General features: G+C 38.0%; 1 protein-coding gene across 2 annotated transcripts in view; it reads left to right on the top strand.

Moving 5' to 3' along the window:
• The window catches only part of THSD4 (thrombospondin type 1 domain containing 4), a 238567-nt gene that overhangs the window by 109688 nt on the left and 110219 nt on the right, over positions 1 to 18660 (top strand). For both annotated transcript variants that reach the window (XM_085070773.1, XM_085070774.1), the window contains exon 7: positions 250 to 386. In XM_085070773.1, the coding sequence (XP_084926899.1) occupies positions 250 to 386 (137 nt within the window). The remainder of the gene's footprint in view (positions 1 to 249; positions 387 to 18660) is intronic.

Below are 18660 nucleotides of genomic sequence, written 5' to 3'. Positions count from 1 at the left end.
AAGACTCTTGGTCATTTAGGGAAGTGTCAGTCATTAATAACTGAGGTACTGTTTAAATTTTCATAAGGTGTGTTGGAATGCTTACCTCGGAGTTGGTTTCTTACTCACCATTTGTTTGATGCAGTTGTTCACATCTCATTGTTTGCATATTTATCTCTTCCCCTCAGACCTTACTGTTGGTTTAATGAGCTTTTCCTTTTCCAATCTCCTGCTGTGCTGTTTGTAACGGGGCGCTGTGTGTGTCCACAGTGAAGGGGAGCCAGAAGTGCGAGCTGAACTGCCGAGCCATCGGCTATCGCTTCTACGTGCGCCAGGCGGAGACTGTGATCGACGGCACCCCCTGTGACCCCAACGGGACTGCCATCTGTGTGGCAGGCCAGTGCAAGGTAAGGCAACACAGTGGTGTCCTAAACTTGCTGCTTTTTTTTATGATTTTTGTTAAAGTAGATGTGAAAAACGTTAACTTTTATTATTACAGGTTGGCTTTTTTAACTAACAGTTCTGTGTATTGAGAACAAACTATGGTTTGCGGACGGGATGGACTCGAGAGGTGTTTTAGCCACAATTAAGGTGACTGCCAGTGAGCTTTTTCCACATATTTTACTTTCTGCAGTAGAGCTTCTGTGAAAGAATCAGAACAAAAAATGGAAAGCTTACATAAGAAAGAAATACAGTATCTTTCTTTGATTCAGTTTTAAAGTGGAGATATTTTTCAGAGTCTGCAACAGAATGGTTTCATTTGATTGTCTTGTAGCTTCTGCTAGTCTAACTTTTCTGATTGGGCCACGTTTGCCTCAGGTCTTACTGGCTCTCCATTTATGCAGCAGTGATGTTCTCTTAGAAAATCCTTGAGTGGTTACTTTTCATGGGTTCGGAAGGAGCTGCTGTGTTGACTTTTTGCAGTCTGCTGTGTAGATTCCCTTTGCAATGAATAAATACACTTTTTGCAAGATGGTAGCAATTTTAAACAAAATGTTACAGTGTTTTAAAAAAAGTTTGTAATCTTTCAAGTAGGGTTAGTGAAAGAAATAAATTCCTAGCAAGGGGCATTTGATGCTTGGCTGCTGTTTCTTATATATATTGGCAAAAGATGCAGAAGTGGGTCAGATGTGACTCATGAACTCAGGTAGTGAAAGGTCAAATTCAGTTTAAATAGTTGGTTTGCAAGGGGAAATCACTGCTGAATACAACCTTGTCCTCTGCATATCCCAATTCCTCTTAGTTGTGCACATCTGGACAATGCCATGTTTGTTTCTGTTCTGTGTTTCTTAGTGCATGCAAGGCCATAGCTTTGAATTTCCTTTGTACACGATAGATCTGGGTGAAGTTGATCGTGCTTTAAAGCTTTCCTTGATCTCAAGCCGATTCAGAAAGGGCCAGAAATTTGTTTTTTGCAGTTCTCATCCATGACTCAGAAAACTGATAATTGAATTAAGTGTCTAACGAATTTATGGTCTCTATCACCCTCTGTTGGACATTTCCTTGCACTACCAGAACAATAATATCCTTGTGTTACAAAACATTATCTATTCTGTTCCTAGGACCATTGGTTTTCATTAGTATTTTCAGCCTATCCTATTCTTAGGGGAAAAAATAAAAAATGATGGAAAATGGAAAATGGTGCTATAATAAAAATGACTCCGAAATATAATGAAGAGTATGATGTATGGTATGAAATAGTCCTTTAAAAAAACTGAAGAAAGTGAAAAAACCCAACAAAAAAATCATGGTATTTCATCATAAGAACATATTGTCTTTCTGTGACATTGTCATAACTGGCAAATATAATAATGCAATTGTCAGCTGGGTATTGCTAATACATATGCTTTGAATATGTTTCAGTATTATTGAGTATGTGTTGGTTTTTTAATACATTTGCTACTCCTCTTTTAATCCTAAATTTTGACAGTGATAATAAGGAGTGACTACAAATGGGGGACTTCCCTTCAACTTGCTATTTAATCAGGAGTGACTGTTTTCTTCCTTTGAGATTTTTTTACTTCTATTGTTTGAAATGAGTGTATTGTTATATTTTTTTCTAGAGACAGTGGGCTGGTCCTACTCAGTAACTTCTAAGCTTACAAAAAAATGTAGGGAGAATATTGAGGAGACTTTAATAAACAAAACAAGCTATGAGAAAGGAATGTTCTTAATAATTTTGACCTTGCCCACAGTTTAGGTAATGCGCCCCTAGGGCGGCATGTTGCATGTTTTTTTGCACATGTCTAGGACACTTCAGCTAGCAGAAATCTTCCCAGTACTTGGGCAGGTGTGAGCACGGTCTCCAGGTAGTTTTGGAGACAGAAAAGTTCTTCGGGAGCTGTGAAGCAAATCGGTTTTGCAGAGATGTTTGGTACCACGCGGGGGCGCACTTTACAAAAGTATCATTTAGCATTTCGCCCAAAATTCTGTTTGGGTGGGAACCTTTTAAAGGTACCTGTGCTACAAACGTTGCTCGGAAAATGCTTGTTTTGCTTCAGTTTGATGCAGAAGCAGGTGCTGGAGTGCAGCATAGAATGGCTAATCCAGACTCTGATTATCTCTCTGCTTCACTCTCCTCTGTCTCTGTTCTCCTGTCAGATGTGGTCAATAATATCTAACCTGCCTATCAGAGGCAGCTTGAGATACAGTGAAGTAAGGGAGTTTTGTGTACCTTTATTTTGTTCTTATTTCTGCAATTAAAAAAAAAATATTATATTTTATATTTGGATGTCTTTATAAAAGGGCAGAATGCAATCCTTATCTTCAATATGCCTTTGTCTTCATAGATTGGCTGACTGTTAGAAAATATATACCAGCTTTGAGCTTAATTGTATCACTACAGAAGTTGTTCTGAAAGCAAATGCTGTTATCTCTAATGATTAAGTGACACAGTTAGGGAATCCTATTACACTTGAGGTATGCTTCTCTTTGAACTAGTTTGAAAATGGTGTATTTAAAACAAATCCAAAATTAACCTAAAAAAAATTTAAAGTTTTCAAGAATGCTGGGGATAGTAATAGAGCATAAAATAAAACACTGTATGTTGTTTGGCCTTGATTTTTCCCTAATTAAACAGTTTGATGTATATCAGGTTGAAAGTGAAGCTGTGTTTGTTTATGAATAATTAATTATTCCCTAGGTTGGAATAATCACATGATCACTCCAGCTTAGTTTTAAAGAAACAAGATAAAGTCCTGCAGTACACTGATATAAAAAGATGCTGGGAGTGTTTATTAAGACACATCAGTAACACACATGGTTGTGTTATTCCCTTCACGTGGTTGTTCATAAACAAACCTGAACTCATGGTCACTGCTTTTGCTGCTGAAATACTGGGTTTCCATGATGGGGAAATTAAGGGTAGGCAAGAAAAAAGGAGTTTGGATAAAAATAGGAAATCAATGTGATCTCAGCTATTCTTTTTTCTCAGTCCCTTGCCACAGTATTCGTGAATGCACTCTAACAAAACAAACTATGATAGCCCACAGTAAGATAATTTGCAGCACTGTCCTGCATTCATAAAAGAGGAAGCCAATGAAGAGCTGTGCACTCTGTATCCTGGTTTAGGTGAAGTGTTTGATGTCATGTCTGTTACAGAGGAACTACTAAGTTATAATTAATGCCTTTTAAGTAACCAATAGAACCAAACCTGTTTTGTGTTACATTACAGCAGTTCAAAGAGAAAAAAAAAAACCAAACCAGAAATTTCAACCAGTTGAAATACATTTGATTTCAATGAATGTATGGGAAAGCAGTTGTGAAAGAGAGTCATGTAGCTAGTGCAAGACCCCTCTTCTGAGGTTAAATAGCAAAAGGAAACAAAGTAATTTAGATTTTATTGTAAAGAAACAAAGAGGGGTGCAGCAGAAGTAACATTCTGAAACTCAGATTTAAGGGATCTGTTAAACACCTGGACAGGCAAGCAGTGGGGAGAAGGCTATTAAGAAGGGGGCTGGCTGCATAAGTATTGGTTCTTGTTCTCCTATTGAAAAGAGGGGTGAAAACTTCACAATTATTCCTGAACTATAAATGATACCTTTTTGCTGATAATTGGCAGAATTATGCTTGTTGTGCTAGAAATGTTCAAGCCATTTGATTTCCAGCATCTCATTGTGGTGATTAGTTTGGGACTCCCAAAAAGGGCTTATAGATTCCTCCCTGCAGAATGGTTAAAAAGATCCTGGCATTTTGGTTAGATGCCTGAAAGTTGAGATTGCCAGCAGACCCCTGTAGGCAATTATTAACACAGGAGCATCTGATTTTGGCTTATTCTCTATGTGTTCTATGCCAGTAGAGGCTTTGAGTAGGCAGCAGCAATTTTGTACCATTGTCCCAGGAAAATTCTGGAAAGGGGAACTTGTTTACTGTAGAGGGTATGTTATGTCATGCCCAAAAATCAAAATGAAGAAACTGTTCTTGAATCTATTGTTTCTGCTAATATTTACACTAGAAGATCGTCACTGTAAGCAGTCACAAATTATGTTATCATGGTAAACATAAGAAAATCAAAGGGAATAAAAAAGGAATTGTACAGTATCAGAGCAAGATTGGATGGTGCCACATATTTCATGAGAATTCTATTTTGGTTGTGTACTTTCTCTCTGCTTGCTTGCATGGTGTCTGCTACTAAAATTTAACCTGCAGTAGAGCTGGAATGTGCAGTAAAACTTTAAGTTGTTATTCGTTAAAAAAAAAAGACATATGTATGCTAGATTGATGTGTTCTCATGGCAGGTGGGGTCATGAAATAGAAGGGAGGCTATTTATGAACATTTGTGGGGAAAAATAAAGGCTTGCATGTGTGAGGATTTATGAGGTGAGTGCTAAAACAATAATTGAAACAATAAATGGAATTAGTATTTCATTTTAATTTGATTTGTTTTGTTGCTTTCTCTGTCAGTTTCAATCCCTGCTGCCTCCTGTGATGTCCGAGGTCTGGAGATGAGGGCTTTTTTCTTTGTTTTCAGTTGTGCTCCCTTGTGCTAGCAAAGTGTTAGCAGTTTTGCTGTGTTGACTAGTGATATTTCAGGCCTCATCTCTCTCTCTCTCTCTCTCTCTCTCTCTTTTTTTTCTCCCCCAATACTCTTATATCACCTGGTGATAGGTGAGTATTGGTAGTATTTTAGTTATTACTACTACTGAAAAATTAGTGATTAGATGGAAATTTAATTACAATTCAGTAATTTCAGGAACTTCAGAATTTAGGCACTGTAGGGGTGGTTTTTTTGTTAATTATAATAAACTATCAGAATCCAGTAACCCAGAGGTCTTAGTGAAAATAGAGGAATTTTTAGAAAGCGATGACAGTGCAGCAAAATGCTGTCTGACCTAAGCTGATTTTTACTAAGGAGCTGAAGAGTAAGTTAATGCTTCATTTTGTTTTGATGACTTTTAGGAGCAAATTGAAAATGCTAATAACTGTAACAGAATATTCCAAAATACCTCTTATTTAGTCAGGAAACTGAAACAGCAATCTTGAAAATCTACAGGAAATTAAGCATTTAGGCTTTGTTTTCATTTAACTACATTATAATATTACTTTAGAGCCTGGAAAGTGTCCAGTTTGTTTTTAGGCACTTCTGTTAAAACAAAGATTGCAATTTGGATAGACTGGGATAGGCAAATTTGTCGCATGGATAAATAAATCCTTGGGAAGAAGGTACATATAGACTCTAGTTCTGTGTATGCACATATTTTCATTTTATGCAGCAGTTACACACACAGATACAGATGCACCCAGAACAAATAGTTGAGGAGCTGCTCTGTTTTAAAATATTCTTGAAGTATTGACTTACTGTGTTAAACCAAAGCTGTGAAAATGCTGTAACTCCTGGGTTAGGAGGGTTTCATTGTGTCACTGTCTGATGGAGAGATGGAGTCGCTGGGCTAGGGAGAGTGGCTGGTTGGTTGCTTCTAAGAGCTGGTATGGATGCAGATCCCTATTCCATCCAAAGTAGGCACGCTGTTCTGCAGTGGATTTGCTGTGGCAGCTTGGATATTTCATTTAAGCTCTATTGTTAGTCTAGCACTGTGCAAGGTTACTGAGTGTCTGCTGAGAGTGCAGCTGGGACCCAGAAGCTCTATTTCGGACTCTGTAGCCCTTTTAACCAAGGCGGAGCCCAATAGTGTTGTGACATCTCTCCCTTTGGTGGCTAGCTGGGAGCTGGTTCTCCTCTCTTCCATGTATGCATCTTTATCCCAAATGTGCTTTCAATGCCCAGATTCTCCATCTCAGAATGGGAATGATGTGGCAAATCCTCGTTTCCTAGGATTAATGTGATATGTGTGTCCTAATGGTAATGAAATGTACTTAGCCTGAAACATTTCAGCCTGAATTAACAGCAGGGTGTTGCGCTTCCTTGTAACAAGCTGGGGTTTGTGTAATTTCTCAATGTTTTGACCAAATTCGTCTGCAGGAAGTTGTGTTTTGTCTTTCAGCCAAACAAAGGTGTGGGAGAATATTTTCAGGGAGACCAAAAATGTGAGTCTTAACCCTTTGCAAAGACCAGAGCTTCAATTTTGATGCAGCAGCTCATGTTTACAAGATGTTTAGAAGGTACTATTTAGTTTCACAGAAGTCTGTGCAGAATTCTCTTCAGTTTAAATTTCACATTGTTTGAGCTTTCACATAAGGGTTTTGAGCTTTTTTCAAAATTTCAGAATAGAAAAGTATCCTGGATGCCATCTGGTACCACCACAGTCTGTGAAACTTAGTAAGATTAGAGATTGTAAAATGGTGTACAGCTAGATCAAAATGAGCTTGTTCAAACTTGGTTGAAATAGAATTTTTAACAGAACCTGAGATCAGCCACATTTTCATGTGGCTTCACACTGAAATGGCCTCTACAGTTCTCTTTCTCTTTTCTTCCCACAAGTGCCAGGGGGTCTGACTTTTGAAGTCCTACATAGTGGAGTCTCATGAATGTACGATAACTTAGTTTTTTTATTTAAAGTAATGTAAATTTCCAGTTTCCATATTTACTGAGAGAAATCACAGACTGAGAAGATCATACACTTAATGGCTCAGACATCACAAAACCAGTGAGGAAAGCTCAAAACCTTCTTAAAAAGCCTATTGATTTGCAAGCCTGTGCACTATTTTAGCGTCTCAAACATTTTATTATTGCAGCAGTAGATTTTTCACATTTGCAGAAATAATGTCAAAATTTGAGCAAAACAGGTATATGATGTTATTACATAAGACTGACATATTTAATCCCTTTTATGGCCACAGGCTTCTCTGCAGTAACAGGAATATACCATGTTCTTGCTGATGAGGAAGCAATCCAGCTCTCTGGGGTTCTGGCAATACGGTGTCTTTGAACAAGAGCATTTATACCTTGCTCAGTGGAGTCATCAAAATGCTTGTGAATAACTTCCTGTTCCCTCTTTGTAACATAGACACCTGATCTGTTCAAAGCCTCTCATAAAAACCTACTTGAGCATATGCATTAAACTTGATCGATTTTATTTTTAAAGTATAGTGCATTTAAATGTATCAATAATGTTTGCCATGTGACATCGTTGGCTTTTTAGTTTGAGGCAGCTTAATGTGGCATCTAAGTGCATTTCATGAAATGAAAACTTGGTCAAGGTTAAAATTGTTGTGTCCACAGTGAAGCAATCCTGATGGTTGTCTGGTAGTGTTTTAGTATAGCTTGGCTTGTGTGTAGTTTTTACAAATCCTGTGAAGAGGAAATCAGAAACATACGTATGTATGTATCTCATAACAGGGAAAGATAAATTTGAAACAAAAATCTGTTTTCTTCTATAAAATACAAAATGTTTTTACAGACATTGGCTTTTCCTTTCCATACTAGAGCTGTGCCTATAATTGTAATAACTGTTGTGTGCCAGGCTGTTGACCTTGCAGAAATCAGAAATGTCAGACTTGTTAGTTACTGATATTGGACTGTTGGTGATGCTATTTATATGTCGTCTGGCTTATTCTTATCAAGGTCATGAAGACACAAGGAACTGTGGTGACATGCAGATCAGTTTGGTTCCTGTATAAATATGAAAAATATCTGCAGAATTCTTGTGAGCAGCTTAAGAAACTAGTTGTGATGAAAAGCAGTCCTCTAGTCCCAGACTCTTCTGTGACAGAGGCACTTTCTTTGCCTTGCTGTCCATGTTTATTCCCTGTATCCCCAGCTGTTTTCTGTAGAGGGGTGTGAGCCTTTACACATAAGTATAATGGATTTCTGTAGGTGTTTCAGGTGCCTTGGTGATACCTTACACATTGCAAGTGGAAGAATTGCTAGCAGAACGTTTTTGAAGGGGTCTGAGTTCCTGCTGTGGTGTTAAATCCATGTTCTTGCAAAGCAGATGCTTCATCAACATCATCTTGACATAAGATTCCAATAAAGGAACCTAGTCTTGCTTTTCTGAAAGGCTGTTTCCCTCCATATCTGTATGACTGATTTGTTCCCTTTAGCATACACACCATTTTACCCAGTTTAGTAGAGTGGAAAGTATGAAGTGAAGAATGAAGAATTGGAATTCTTTAGTTGTAACTTACTTGGTGCTTCTGTTGATATTCAGAACAGAACGCCATCTAGACAATTCTGCCATGGATTTGCAGTCACACAGGTAAGCAGTAGCATTCTGTGGAGGAGATCATGGGGGACTTTGAAGTCTTACACAGCTTGGGTAGTATGAGAAAGAAATGTTTGTTTCACACACCTGTGCAGTATGTGCAGTACAGCAAATATCTTGAAGAAAACATGTCTTTAAATCAACTTGTAAGTACTTAGGGGCTGGATGTGTGACTACATTATTGCAGATTACCCAGAAAAACAGTAACCACCTGTGTCTCTGATGGTTGTTCATGTCAAGTAGGAAATAATGCAGCCTGGAATTGCTGCAACTAGAGACTCAAGATAATAGGTTTGCCTTCCATTTGCTGTGGTGAAGGGTTATGCAATTACTGTAGTTCTCTTCCTCTGTACTAACATTACATTTTAGTAACTAGCAGTAGCTTCAGCATTGATTTTACTCTAACTAAAAAATGAAATTTCCTGAAAGAAGTCAACCTTTTGGAAAAATGTAATGAAGTACATATGCATTGAAACTGTATTAGTGTCTGAATACCCAGCATTTAAACCCTTAAGTAGGTACAGTAGCCTGCATAGAAGCATCCTAAAATAGCTGTATTCTGTAAGACTGGAAAATAGTTGTCATAATTGTATATGTCTCCTACCATGGCAAGGCTCCATTTTAAAGGGATTGTTGCAGTTTATGCTCACATTTCAAGAAATGGGGCATGACTGCAAAGTTTTTGACCTGTGGAAATCCTACCTGCATGAGGATATTGTTTTACAGCCTATAGAATTTTATTAAAACAAATAAATTTTATTACTGCAAGATTTGTTTGTTTAGAGTTGGCTGTATGTGGCAGATGCAGTTTATCTTACGTGCCTGAAGTTTGTTAAGTCCCTTTGCCAACACAAAGTCACAGTGTGATGGACATGACTTCTGAACTCTGGAATGTTTGCAGTGGACTCCTAGACTGCTCCAAGGTCATTCACCTCTGTTATGGACACTAATGAATTTGTGCAGCTACTAAGGCTAGACTGGAGCTTCAAATTGCTTTCGTAGGTTTGTTTCCCCCCCTCTGGTATACTTATAGAGCTTAAATTTCTATTTTCTAGGGGAGGAAGACATTTTTATTAAAAGTTACTGTTTTGCAAGTAGTACTTACACACTGTGATATACATCTGGGCTGGTTTACTGCTGCTCTTTGTGCTGATGAAGGCCAGATACTGGATAGAACCAATTAAAACAGTCCAAAAAGAGCTCCTGAACAGCAGTGTTAACTAAATGCATCTTGCTGGACTACAAAATGCTTGACTTCTTGTGTAGGGGTTCTTAAAATGTATGCTTCCAGTTGGTGTTGCTTAACCTTTAAATTGTACCAGATACTTTAAAGCAGTCTATATTTCTCCACTTTTCAGAAGCCATTACAGCAAACTGTGGTGTATTTTCTGTGAATCTAATGTATTAGGAGTTTAAAGTCTTGTATTTTTGTAGTTATGTTAGTGAAAACAGTACTTAAGGAAAGCTTCAGGCTTATTTTGCACTATGAGTCATTGTTAAAAAATGGGTTCATCTTATTTGTTTTCTCCTGCAAGGCAGCTTTGCTGAGCAAAGTGTAACTGAAACTTGATTCCTCAGAAAATGTGTTCTGTTCAGTTGTTCTTCTCATGTTAAACTTTCTGGTAACCATTTTGTAAAACCACATAAAAATCTTATTGGCCAAGTGGTTTTGGTCATTTGAACTGTCATGTCTAAGTGCTATTCTGAGAGAGAAACAATTACTCTAGTCTTATGGAATAGAAAGCTTTTGAGTTTGTTTTTGTCAGAACCCTTATTATCTTTATCTACCCTGATTATTAGGAAGCATGAGGAGGACTTGTCAGTCTTGGAAAAATCTCACTCATGTATTTTTAGATCACCTTAATAACATGAATGAAACCATTGCTACTTCAGATACTAGAGACTTCAGCTGCCTTTGCCACTACTCTCTTGAACATCAGTGATGCAAAGGGGAAAAGTCAGAAGTCCTCAGTTTCACCATTTGCATTGTGTTCCAGCCCTCAAGTTTTTCTGTGTCTAACTTGCTGTAGAAGTTTAAGCTGCAGGACTGAATTATTGATTACAGTACTGCACCTAGTTGAAATTATATTCCAAATTTAGACTTTGCATACATTGTTCTAAAAGTATTTACCATAAAGTTCAACCCAATAACAAGAGGGGGAGGTGTCAGTGCTCAGCAGCACTGGACAATTGTATTCCTTAGTAACTGGATGAGTGGTGAAAAGCAGCATAAGCCCACCTGGATGAAATGCTTTTCTTTTACTCTGGGTTTCTAACAACTTTATTGAATAAATGTTCCCAAAAGTGCTCGGTTAGCTTTGAAAATATCTTGGTAGAATTCAATAACTGGATTGCCAGCTAACTCTGATTGTTAGGACTTTCTGTAAAGATAGTTAAACAAATTATTTGTTATGTTGTGCATGTTTCCTCGAAAGCTGCCATGCCTTCTTACAGCTTTGATGAACATTTTTTCTCCATTCTGATTTTTTCATTTTTTAAGGGCTTGGGACCAGGCCAAAGAGCACAATTATGCTTACATGGGCCTTGATTTTTAAATGCATGCCTAACTAAGCAGTCCCATTAAAGTCAATGGGATTAGGTGCATACTTGGAGTTAGGTGCAGGCTTAAGTGCTTTGATGAATTGAAGCTTTGCTGACTGGCTGAGTCTTGCAACACAAGAAAGCATTTCTAAGCACAGATATACTAATGAATATGCTTAACTAATGTATCTCACATGGATAGAATCAGAAATGCATATTTAATAGCGGAAAAATTTAGAAAAACAGGGGAAAAAGTAGATGAAAAAAATAGTTAATTACACAAAATCCTCAAGTAATAGTGCCAACTGCTGTTGTACTGAAGCAAGGAGTCCAGCACGTGCTGCACTTTTTCATTTATTTCACTGGGAAATAATTACAGCCAACCTAACACAGAGAGTTGTGGTGGCAATAGCTTATCATGTCTTGAACAGCATTATTCCAAAATCTGGCAGTTACTCACATAGGACTTTTGGCTCTGTATTTTTACTGGATTACTGCAAACTAGTAATCTCCTTGAGTGATCTTACTTCTGAATGTAAAATTTTCTTTGGCTTTTCAGTGGCTCCCAAGCAGAAATCTGCATTCAGGCAAACAAAGCAATGCTGTGACTGTTTTCCATCAAAAAGAGAATTCATACAAACTATAAAGCAAATAAGTCTGTTTCTGAACTGGAGCTTTTGAGAGAGATCTCACAGCATCTAGTGATCAGCGTGGCCTGTGACAGCAAGATGGAAGTCATCAAGGCTGCATTCATTTGCAGAGTCAAACCCATGCTTGTGTCTTTCTTGGACCAAGGCCTTGCCTGCTGGTAAACCCACAGCTGTCCCAGTGGTGGGAGCTGACCTTTGTCTGTTGACTTCGAAATAGTGTCACATGATTGCTCTGATCCTTCATGTGGCAGGGAAGGATCTGTCTGTTCTTGGGAGAGGAAGGCCAAAAGCCATGGCAGGACAAGGAAAGCGGCTTTATCCCTGCAGCTTGTTGGTCTTTTTCTCTCTAGGAATAAAGCAAAAGGACTGACCAGGGCCACAAGGATGCTGTGGGCAGGTGAGGAAGGAGCCCATTCTATCCAGGTTACTCAAATCACTCCCCAAACAAGGACATAAGAGATATTTCCATATCCAGATTCTCTGTGTTGCTGTGGCATGATCAAAATAAATGTTGTTCAGATCTTAACTCATATGAGCATTTGAAATCTTCAGTTTGTGCTTGTGCACGTATTGTGAAACCAGATGATCTTTCTTTAATCTTTGAAGACTTGGTTTTTCTGGAGACCCTTTCCCCCCACTGACAAGCCCTGTTAAGTAACTGCACAAGCTTTACAAGCAAAATCAAGGAACTTTGCAAAGCCCTAGAAGGTCTTTACTGGTCTCGTGAGGGCAGTGGGCTCTAGTTTGAGAACATCTGCTGTACACAGTATCAGGTATTACATAATTGAATGCTTTTCAGATGCCAAACTGTCGAGTTTTTATTCCTGCTGTAACAGAGTTGTAACTAAGAAATAATGAGTTGAAATGGACTGAATGTTATGATACTGTTTAATTGCTGTCTGCTGCTGTTTCTGACTGAAGTTTTCTTTTAGGAAATAAATAGTCCTTCAGGGAATAAATAGGTTTGTGCTAAGGATTATGAGAACAAAGATGTGTGTTGAAATCACAATGTTTCTTTATATATGTTTTTCTTGGTTTGACTTGGGGATTTGAGACGTTTAGGGAGATGTATAAATTTAAGTTTTGGGATTTAATAGTGCAACCCATTAATTCTGTGTACAGAAAAGAATAAATCACAAGTTTTACAAATTCTTGGATTGTGCTTCCATGTATCTGTGGAGTATTAAAGGTGTGGGTAAAAAAACATAGGCAGATTATTAATCCCTTCATGTACTCCCAATGGGATACTGCTAGAGATTAATCTAAAGCAGTGAGTTTTGCAAATGTACCTGCAAAAATAGCATCAGGTTTCAGTGTTCTGATAGACCCAGGTTTTTTTTCTAGGTACTTTGTGTCATGTACTTGTGCTGCAAAACAAGTAGAGCAGATAAAATTGCGTCTTTAGGGTTTTTTTTACTTGTCTGAGACTAGAATGTTTAAACCACTCTTTTTCATTTTAAGCCTCTCTGTTTCCTTGGAGCTTTTTATAGTTGCTATTTTGGGTTATATTTCTGATAATATTTTTAGCACAATATAATTTGTCTTGATAGTTTTGGCCCAATAGCTGAGTAATTTAATGTCAGTGTAGCAATTTGATCTTATTATAAATGTCTCCTGTCCTAATATTCTGACTTCTGAGCTTTTCAGTAAATCAGATTTAATAACTGCAGCCTTTTCTCTTGGACTGGGATATTCAGGATTCTTGCTGCATTATTCCTAATGATTTTGATGAACCAGCAAGTCTGTGATCAGTCTGTTTTTGTAATGAACTTCAGTTCAGAAACACTACTGCGTAAGTCGACAGTCTGTTAGTCTTACCTGATGTGGTGGAACCCACAGTATGACATGCCTGACTGCAATGACATTTTACAAAAACATTTTGAGATGGGAGAAGAGGGAGAACTGACAATACTATAAGAGTTTACTATAAAGTGAGCTTCATAATAACCTTCTGCTTTAAAAACCTCCAGAATTTAATGGATGGTATGAAAGCCAGAAGTCAGTGATGCATGCACATTTGCTGAATTATTTTTCTTACACTAAGCATAGTATTATACTGTAATTTTGATGCAGTATTGAGTTTGTTTCCATGTCCTGATCCAGAAGGTGATGTGTGTCTGCTGAGAGATTTAATTCAGAAGCTTTCTTCCCTGCGTTTTCACTTTCTTTTTTCCTTTTTTTGTTTTAGTCTCTTGTAAAATAATAGTTAAAGTTGCACCCCTGAGACTGAGGTATGCATATGACATCCAGTCAAAAAATTTTCAGCCAAAAGCCTCAGGCGCTCAAATAATCTACTTCTAGCTTGCTTTGAAGTAATACTTTGCCATGCTTTTTGGCAGGCAGATACAAGGTTTTTTGGCTCATGCTCCGTGCCATCCAGAAGCTTTGTAGCCACATGATGCTGCTCCTGAGTGTGCCTGGTACTTTGTCTCAGAAGCACATGTGTTCACACAGTTAAATTTTCTACCTTTCACCCTTGCTCTGTACAAGGAAGGCTGGCATCTGGTGAGTATGAAGGAGAACGTAGTGAGTTGCATCTGCTGCAAAGTATCATGTAGGCATTTCTTTAGGAGCAACTTTATGTAAAAATTGCAAACTGTACCATCGTTGGCTGTAAGGCAGCTCAATACTCAGTGGAAAAACATAAGCAGGAATCTTTGGATGTTGCTCCGTGGTGTTTGTGTTGAGTGGGTGCACTGATTTATGCAAATCTTTTGTGGAAGTTTTTACCAGTAAGCCTCAGTTTTCACATGGTGGATGATTCTTTCAGCAGCTGTGCCTAGGGCTATCATCTAGAGAATATTATGGTTCTGAAAACATTTTAGCATGCCAGCCCTCTATTCAGGAGTAATTAATTTGTATAATAAGGTTTTAGAAGGCTTAGTAAGTAGTTTACAGTTTACTGTGTTCAGATTGGCTTTTTTGGAATCATATGAACCCCCCAGTGACTTGAGTCTCTGGTTAATTCCTTGGCACCGTTGCCAGTGAACCTTGTGTGGAGAAACCTGGCTCCTGGCACAGAAGGATTGTGTATCCCAGGGCTGGTACAGCTGCACTGAGCTCAGGTCGAGCAATTCCAGCAGGAGTGACCTACATCGCTGTTTACAGGGCTGGCTCAAAACCCTCCAGGGGCTAAAGTTACCCGAGAGGAGGAGGAAATTGGCTCATGTGTTCTCTTCAGGTTTAAGAATGCTGTTAAGGAAAGCTATTGCAACCTACTTGTAGGGTGGGTATGTTGGAAACTAAAAACCCAGATATATTTCAAACTTTTGACCCTGTAGCATTTACTGCTTGCTTTTTTATGTTGAGGACTCTTGACAGTTCTTTTCCTTTGAAGATCTTTTTGAGGGACAAAGAAGGAATAAGAATTTGATTGCATACAAAATGTAAAATGTCATCAGGAGTTCATTTTGAAAACAGTTGCAGACTTCCTGCACAAACTCTTCTCTCTTTATCCCATTGGCATTTCTTTTTCAGTGCTATGCCAGCTATAATAGCTCTGGGCATAACATGGGTAAAAAGTCTGAGATTTTTGGAGATGTTCCTTTTGGAACAATGGTGGAAGCCATTTGCCAACATAGACCCGACTCAGTAGTGTTGGTTTAGCTTGTCACAGCTAAATTAGGTTCTGTACTTGGAGCAGATCCCTTGAACACTTCCTCAGGGGTCTCTGCCTTGCACAGCAGTGCTTGTGCTGCTGAAGACCTTCAGCAACCTGGCAGTTCAGAGTTCCTGAAGTCACTCGTGCCTTGTTTAAAAAAAGTGTTCCAAGTACTTACTCATTAATGTTTTGTTAGGATTTTGAAATACTGAACTGAACTGCTTGCTAGAAAAGTAGTTTACATTTGTAATTAAAAAAATTTTTTTATTCTCAAAATAAAGTGCTTACTCTCCAAAGAGTAGCACTCTCAGAAGCACAAGTCTAATGCTGAATACAGGGAACAGTCATTTTAGAGAAAAGAATGTTTTTAGGGATGGTTTTACATTTTTGTTGCTTTATGGGGGAGATTTTCTCAAAGCACTGGAGAAAGATGAACACAACAGATGTGCTGACTTGCACTAGGATCTGTGGTTCTTTTGCACTTCAGGCGCTTTTGAAAATTTCCCCAAGAGCAAAGTGCGTTCTTGACTAAATGGATTTCATCCATTTTGTTTTCTTTGGATTTGCTAGGCATTGAATTTTAATTATTAAAATTTGAATGTGAAATTCAAGAGGAAGTTTTGCTTTTGGAAATCTTCTGTAGCAGTGCCTTGTTTCATGAACAGATCTTTTAGTGATTTGAAGAAACTCAAATCTAACAGGGTGAACTCCAGTTTTCTATTTGTCCATATCTTCAATGCCAGTGGCAATCCCTTGAGGGTTGTGAAGGGAGCATTCTCAGGAACTCTGGGTCAGAAGTGCATGTCCTGATTCTGGTCACTGTCACTGATACACCTCTGCTCCCCAAAGAGGAACAGCAGCTATGTGGAAGTTGATATATATTTATGAGTGTATTTTTCTGTAGTCATTACATCTGCAATCTGTGTCTTACTGCACAGGGAAAGTGTTATTGCCACCCACAGATTCTGTCAGGAAAGGATTAAAAGTTCAGAAGAACAATGGAAAAGCCATATAATTTTTAATTACTTGATAAACTACAGATCAAAGCCATTCATGATTATAATGTTAATGGAATGTCATTGTAGCAGTACTTGTGCCATTTGCAGAGAGAAAAAACATCTTTTAAAATCATCAGTAGAGAGAACCTGGCCTTGTTTGTTTCTAGTTGGCCGAGGTGTTACAGCCTGGTTCACAGCTTTTGTATTTGATGTTCTTACTTGTTTAGTAACTAATTAAAAGTGTTTGATTGAGTTTTGCAAATGTGTACTTTTATTGTTTTATGAAGGCTGGCTTTTAAGTACATTCTTTAATTTTCCACTTTAATTTTTTTTCCCATTTGGCAAGCACTTTACATCATGACCTGAATAATTTTATACAATCTCTCTCAATGCTTCCTGAGATAATCACTTCAGGAGTATTACTCCTAATGTCTTTGCTTGGATACAAAGTGCTCGTAGTATGCAACTAAATGGATGTTGTGTTTGTATTTCACAGGATCCTGAGAAGAGGCACTTACCTGGGGGTTCTCACTAAAGCAGTGAGAGTCTGCCTCTAACCCATTTCCTTCCTGCACCTTTTTCCATCATCACACTTGTCTTCCAGTATCCCATCTCAGTTAGTCATGAGTATTAGTCAGACTCTTTCTCCTCCCCTTTGACGCACATCTTTTCATGATCATCTTCATCCACTGCGTTATCGAGTCAGAGCTTTTGTTACTAACAGAGCATTACCCCTGCTGCAGTCGTTGTTCTCTAGCCTCTCCTCACTCCTTACTCCTCATCACGGCAATTTTGAAAGTCCTCCAGGAATGTTTTTCATTTTAGCCAAAGGACCACACAGCTAGAAGAAAATCTGCACAGGGAATAAGAACATAGTGCAAAAAGAATATAATCCTTTGTTTTGCCATTTGTAATGGTCCTTTTCTGTGCACATTCAGGTTCGGCTGGAATGTTCCTATTTGCAAACTGACAGTGCAACCACTGCCTTCTTGTCTTTCCAGAATTCCAGCACACCCTTTATTCACTGTTTTCTGTTTCAGGGTCTCCTGTGCCCAAGGATGGGTAGTGGATACCTGCATGATCATATTTTTATGTAGTAATACTGATTAAAAAGATATTCTTCTATAGACAGCTAGTCTGTTCATATACAAAAACAATATTGGAAATAATCTGTAAAATACCTTAAGATAGCCTGGCTTCAGGAAAGCTAAAGCATTTGTTTTTTTGATGGAGCAGTCAAAGGTGATTAGATCACACCTAATTAAAATGCAAAATTTTTACTAGCTCATGAGCAGCTCAGACAAATAATAACTTTCCCAATGTTTAAGAATTCAATTAAAAATATTGTAAAATATGTAGCATTTGGTGCACTTATTGTACTTAAATAAGCAGAAATTACATCAGATGTCAGCCTGAATTTATGACATTAATTGCTGTTACAAGTTTCTGCCCTGCTCTGTATGTTTTCCATACTAATCTTGACTTGTGGTGCTGGAAACTGAATTAAACTACAGTTAGGTATTAAAATTGTATAGCCAAAAGCAGAAATCTGATTGGTATAAGACTATATTTTATAAGTACTAGCCCACAGCCTAAAAACAATGTGGTGAAAAGTCAAAGTTTTGAACACATGGTGAGAAAAATGTTATTAAAAAAGCCTAAATGTGGTAGACCAATCAGTGTGGGTTAGAACAAATAAAAGTCGTGCCTGAGTTAGCCATTTGCTCGGTCAGCCTGACAACACAAGTGTCATCAGTGTACACTTCTTAAAACAGATGCTAAACTGTCCACTGTGTTCTAAGTCTCTTCATGGCTGGGCTCTTTGCTACTTGATATGTCAACTGAATTTAATCTTGCATGAAGTATCTTAAATGTGCAATGTTGTGCTCCTTCCATTAAATCAACAACTGCCTCAGTGTTGTGTGATACTGTGTAACCTTGTGGATTTTGGTTGAAAGGTTGACTTGTTTTGAATCTTTAGTTCATCAGAGGTTGATGTTTGTGCCAGATTTTGTTCTGTTTGTTAAATAAAAGAAAGTCGAACAGAAAACAGGAAATTAACACAAATACCTGACTACCAAGGAAAACAGAAAGCTTATTAATGAATTCACATCATCCACTTAATTACTCATTAAATTCATTGGCATAATTGTTCATATTATCTTTGTAGAAGCATGTTCAATAGACATTCAGTGACATCTGTCTGAAACGTGCCCTTCCCTTTTTCAGCTATTACAAAGAACATTCTGTTTAACTTTCATTTTGGTTTGTTTGCATAGTGACAGCAGTCT

The sequence above is a fragment of the Lichenostomus cassidix genome, chromosome 10 (genome assembly GCF_008360975.1).
Source record: "Lichenostomus cassidix isolate B80296 chromosome 10, HeHo_3.0, whole genome shotgun sequence".
Taxonomy (NCBI): domain Eukaryota; kingdom Metazoa; phylum Chordata; class Aves; order Passeriformes; family Meliphagidae; genus Lichenostomus; species Lichenostomus cassidix.
This window is presented reverse-complemented; position numbering and strand designations above follow the sequence as displayed.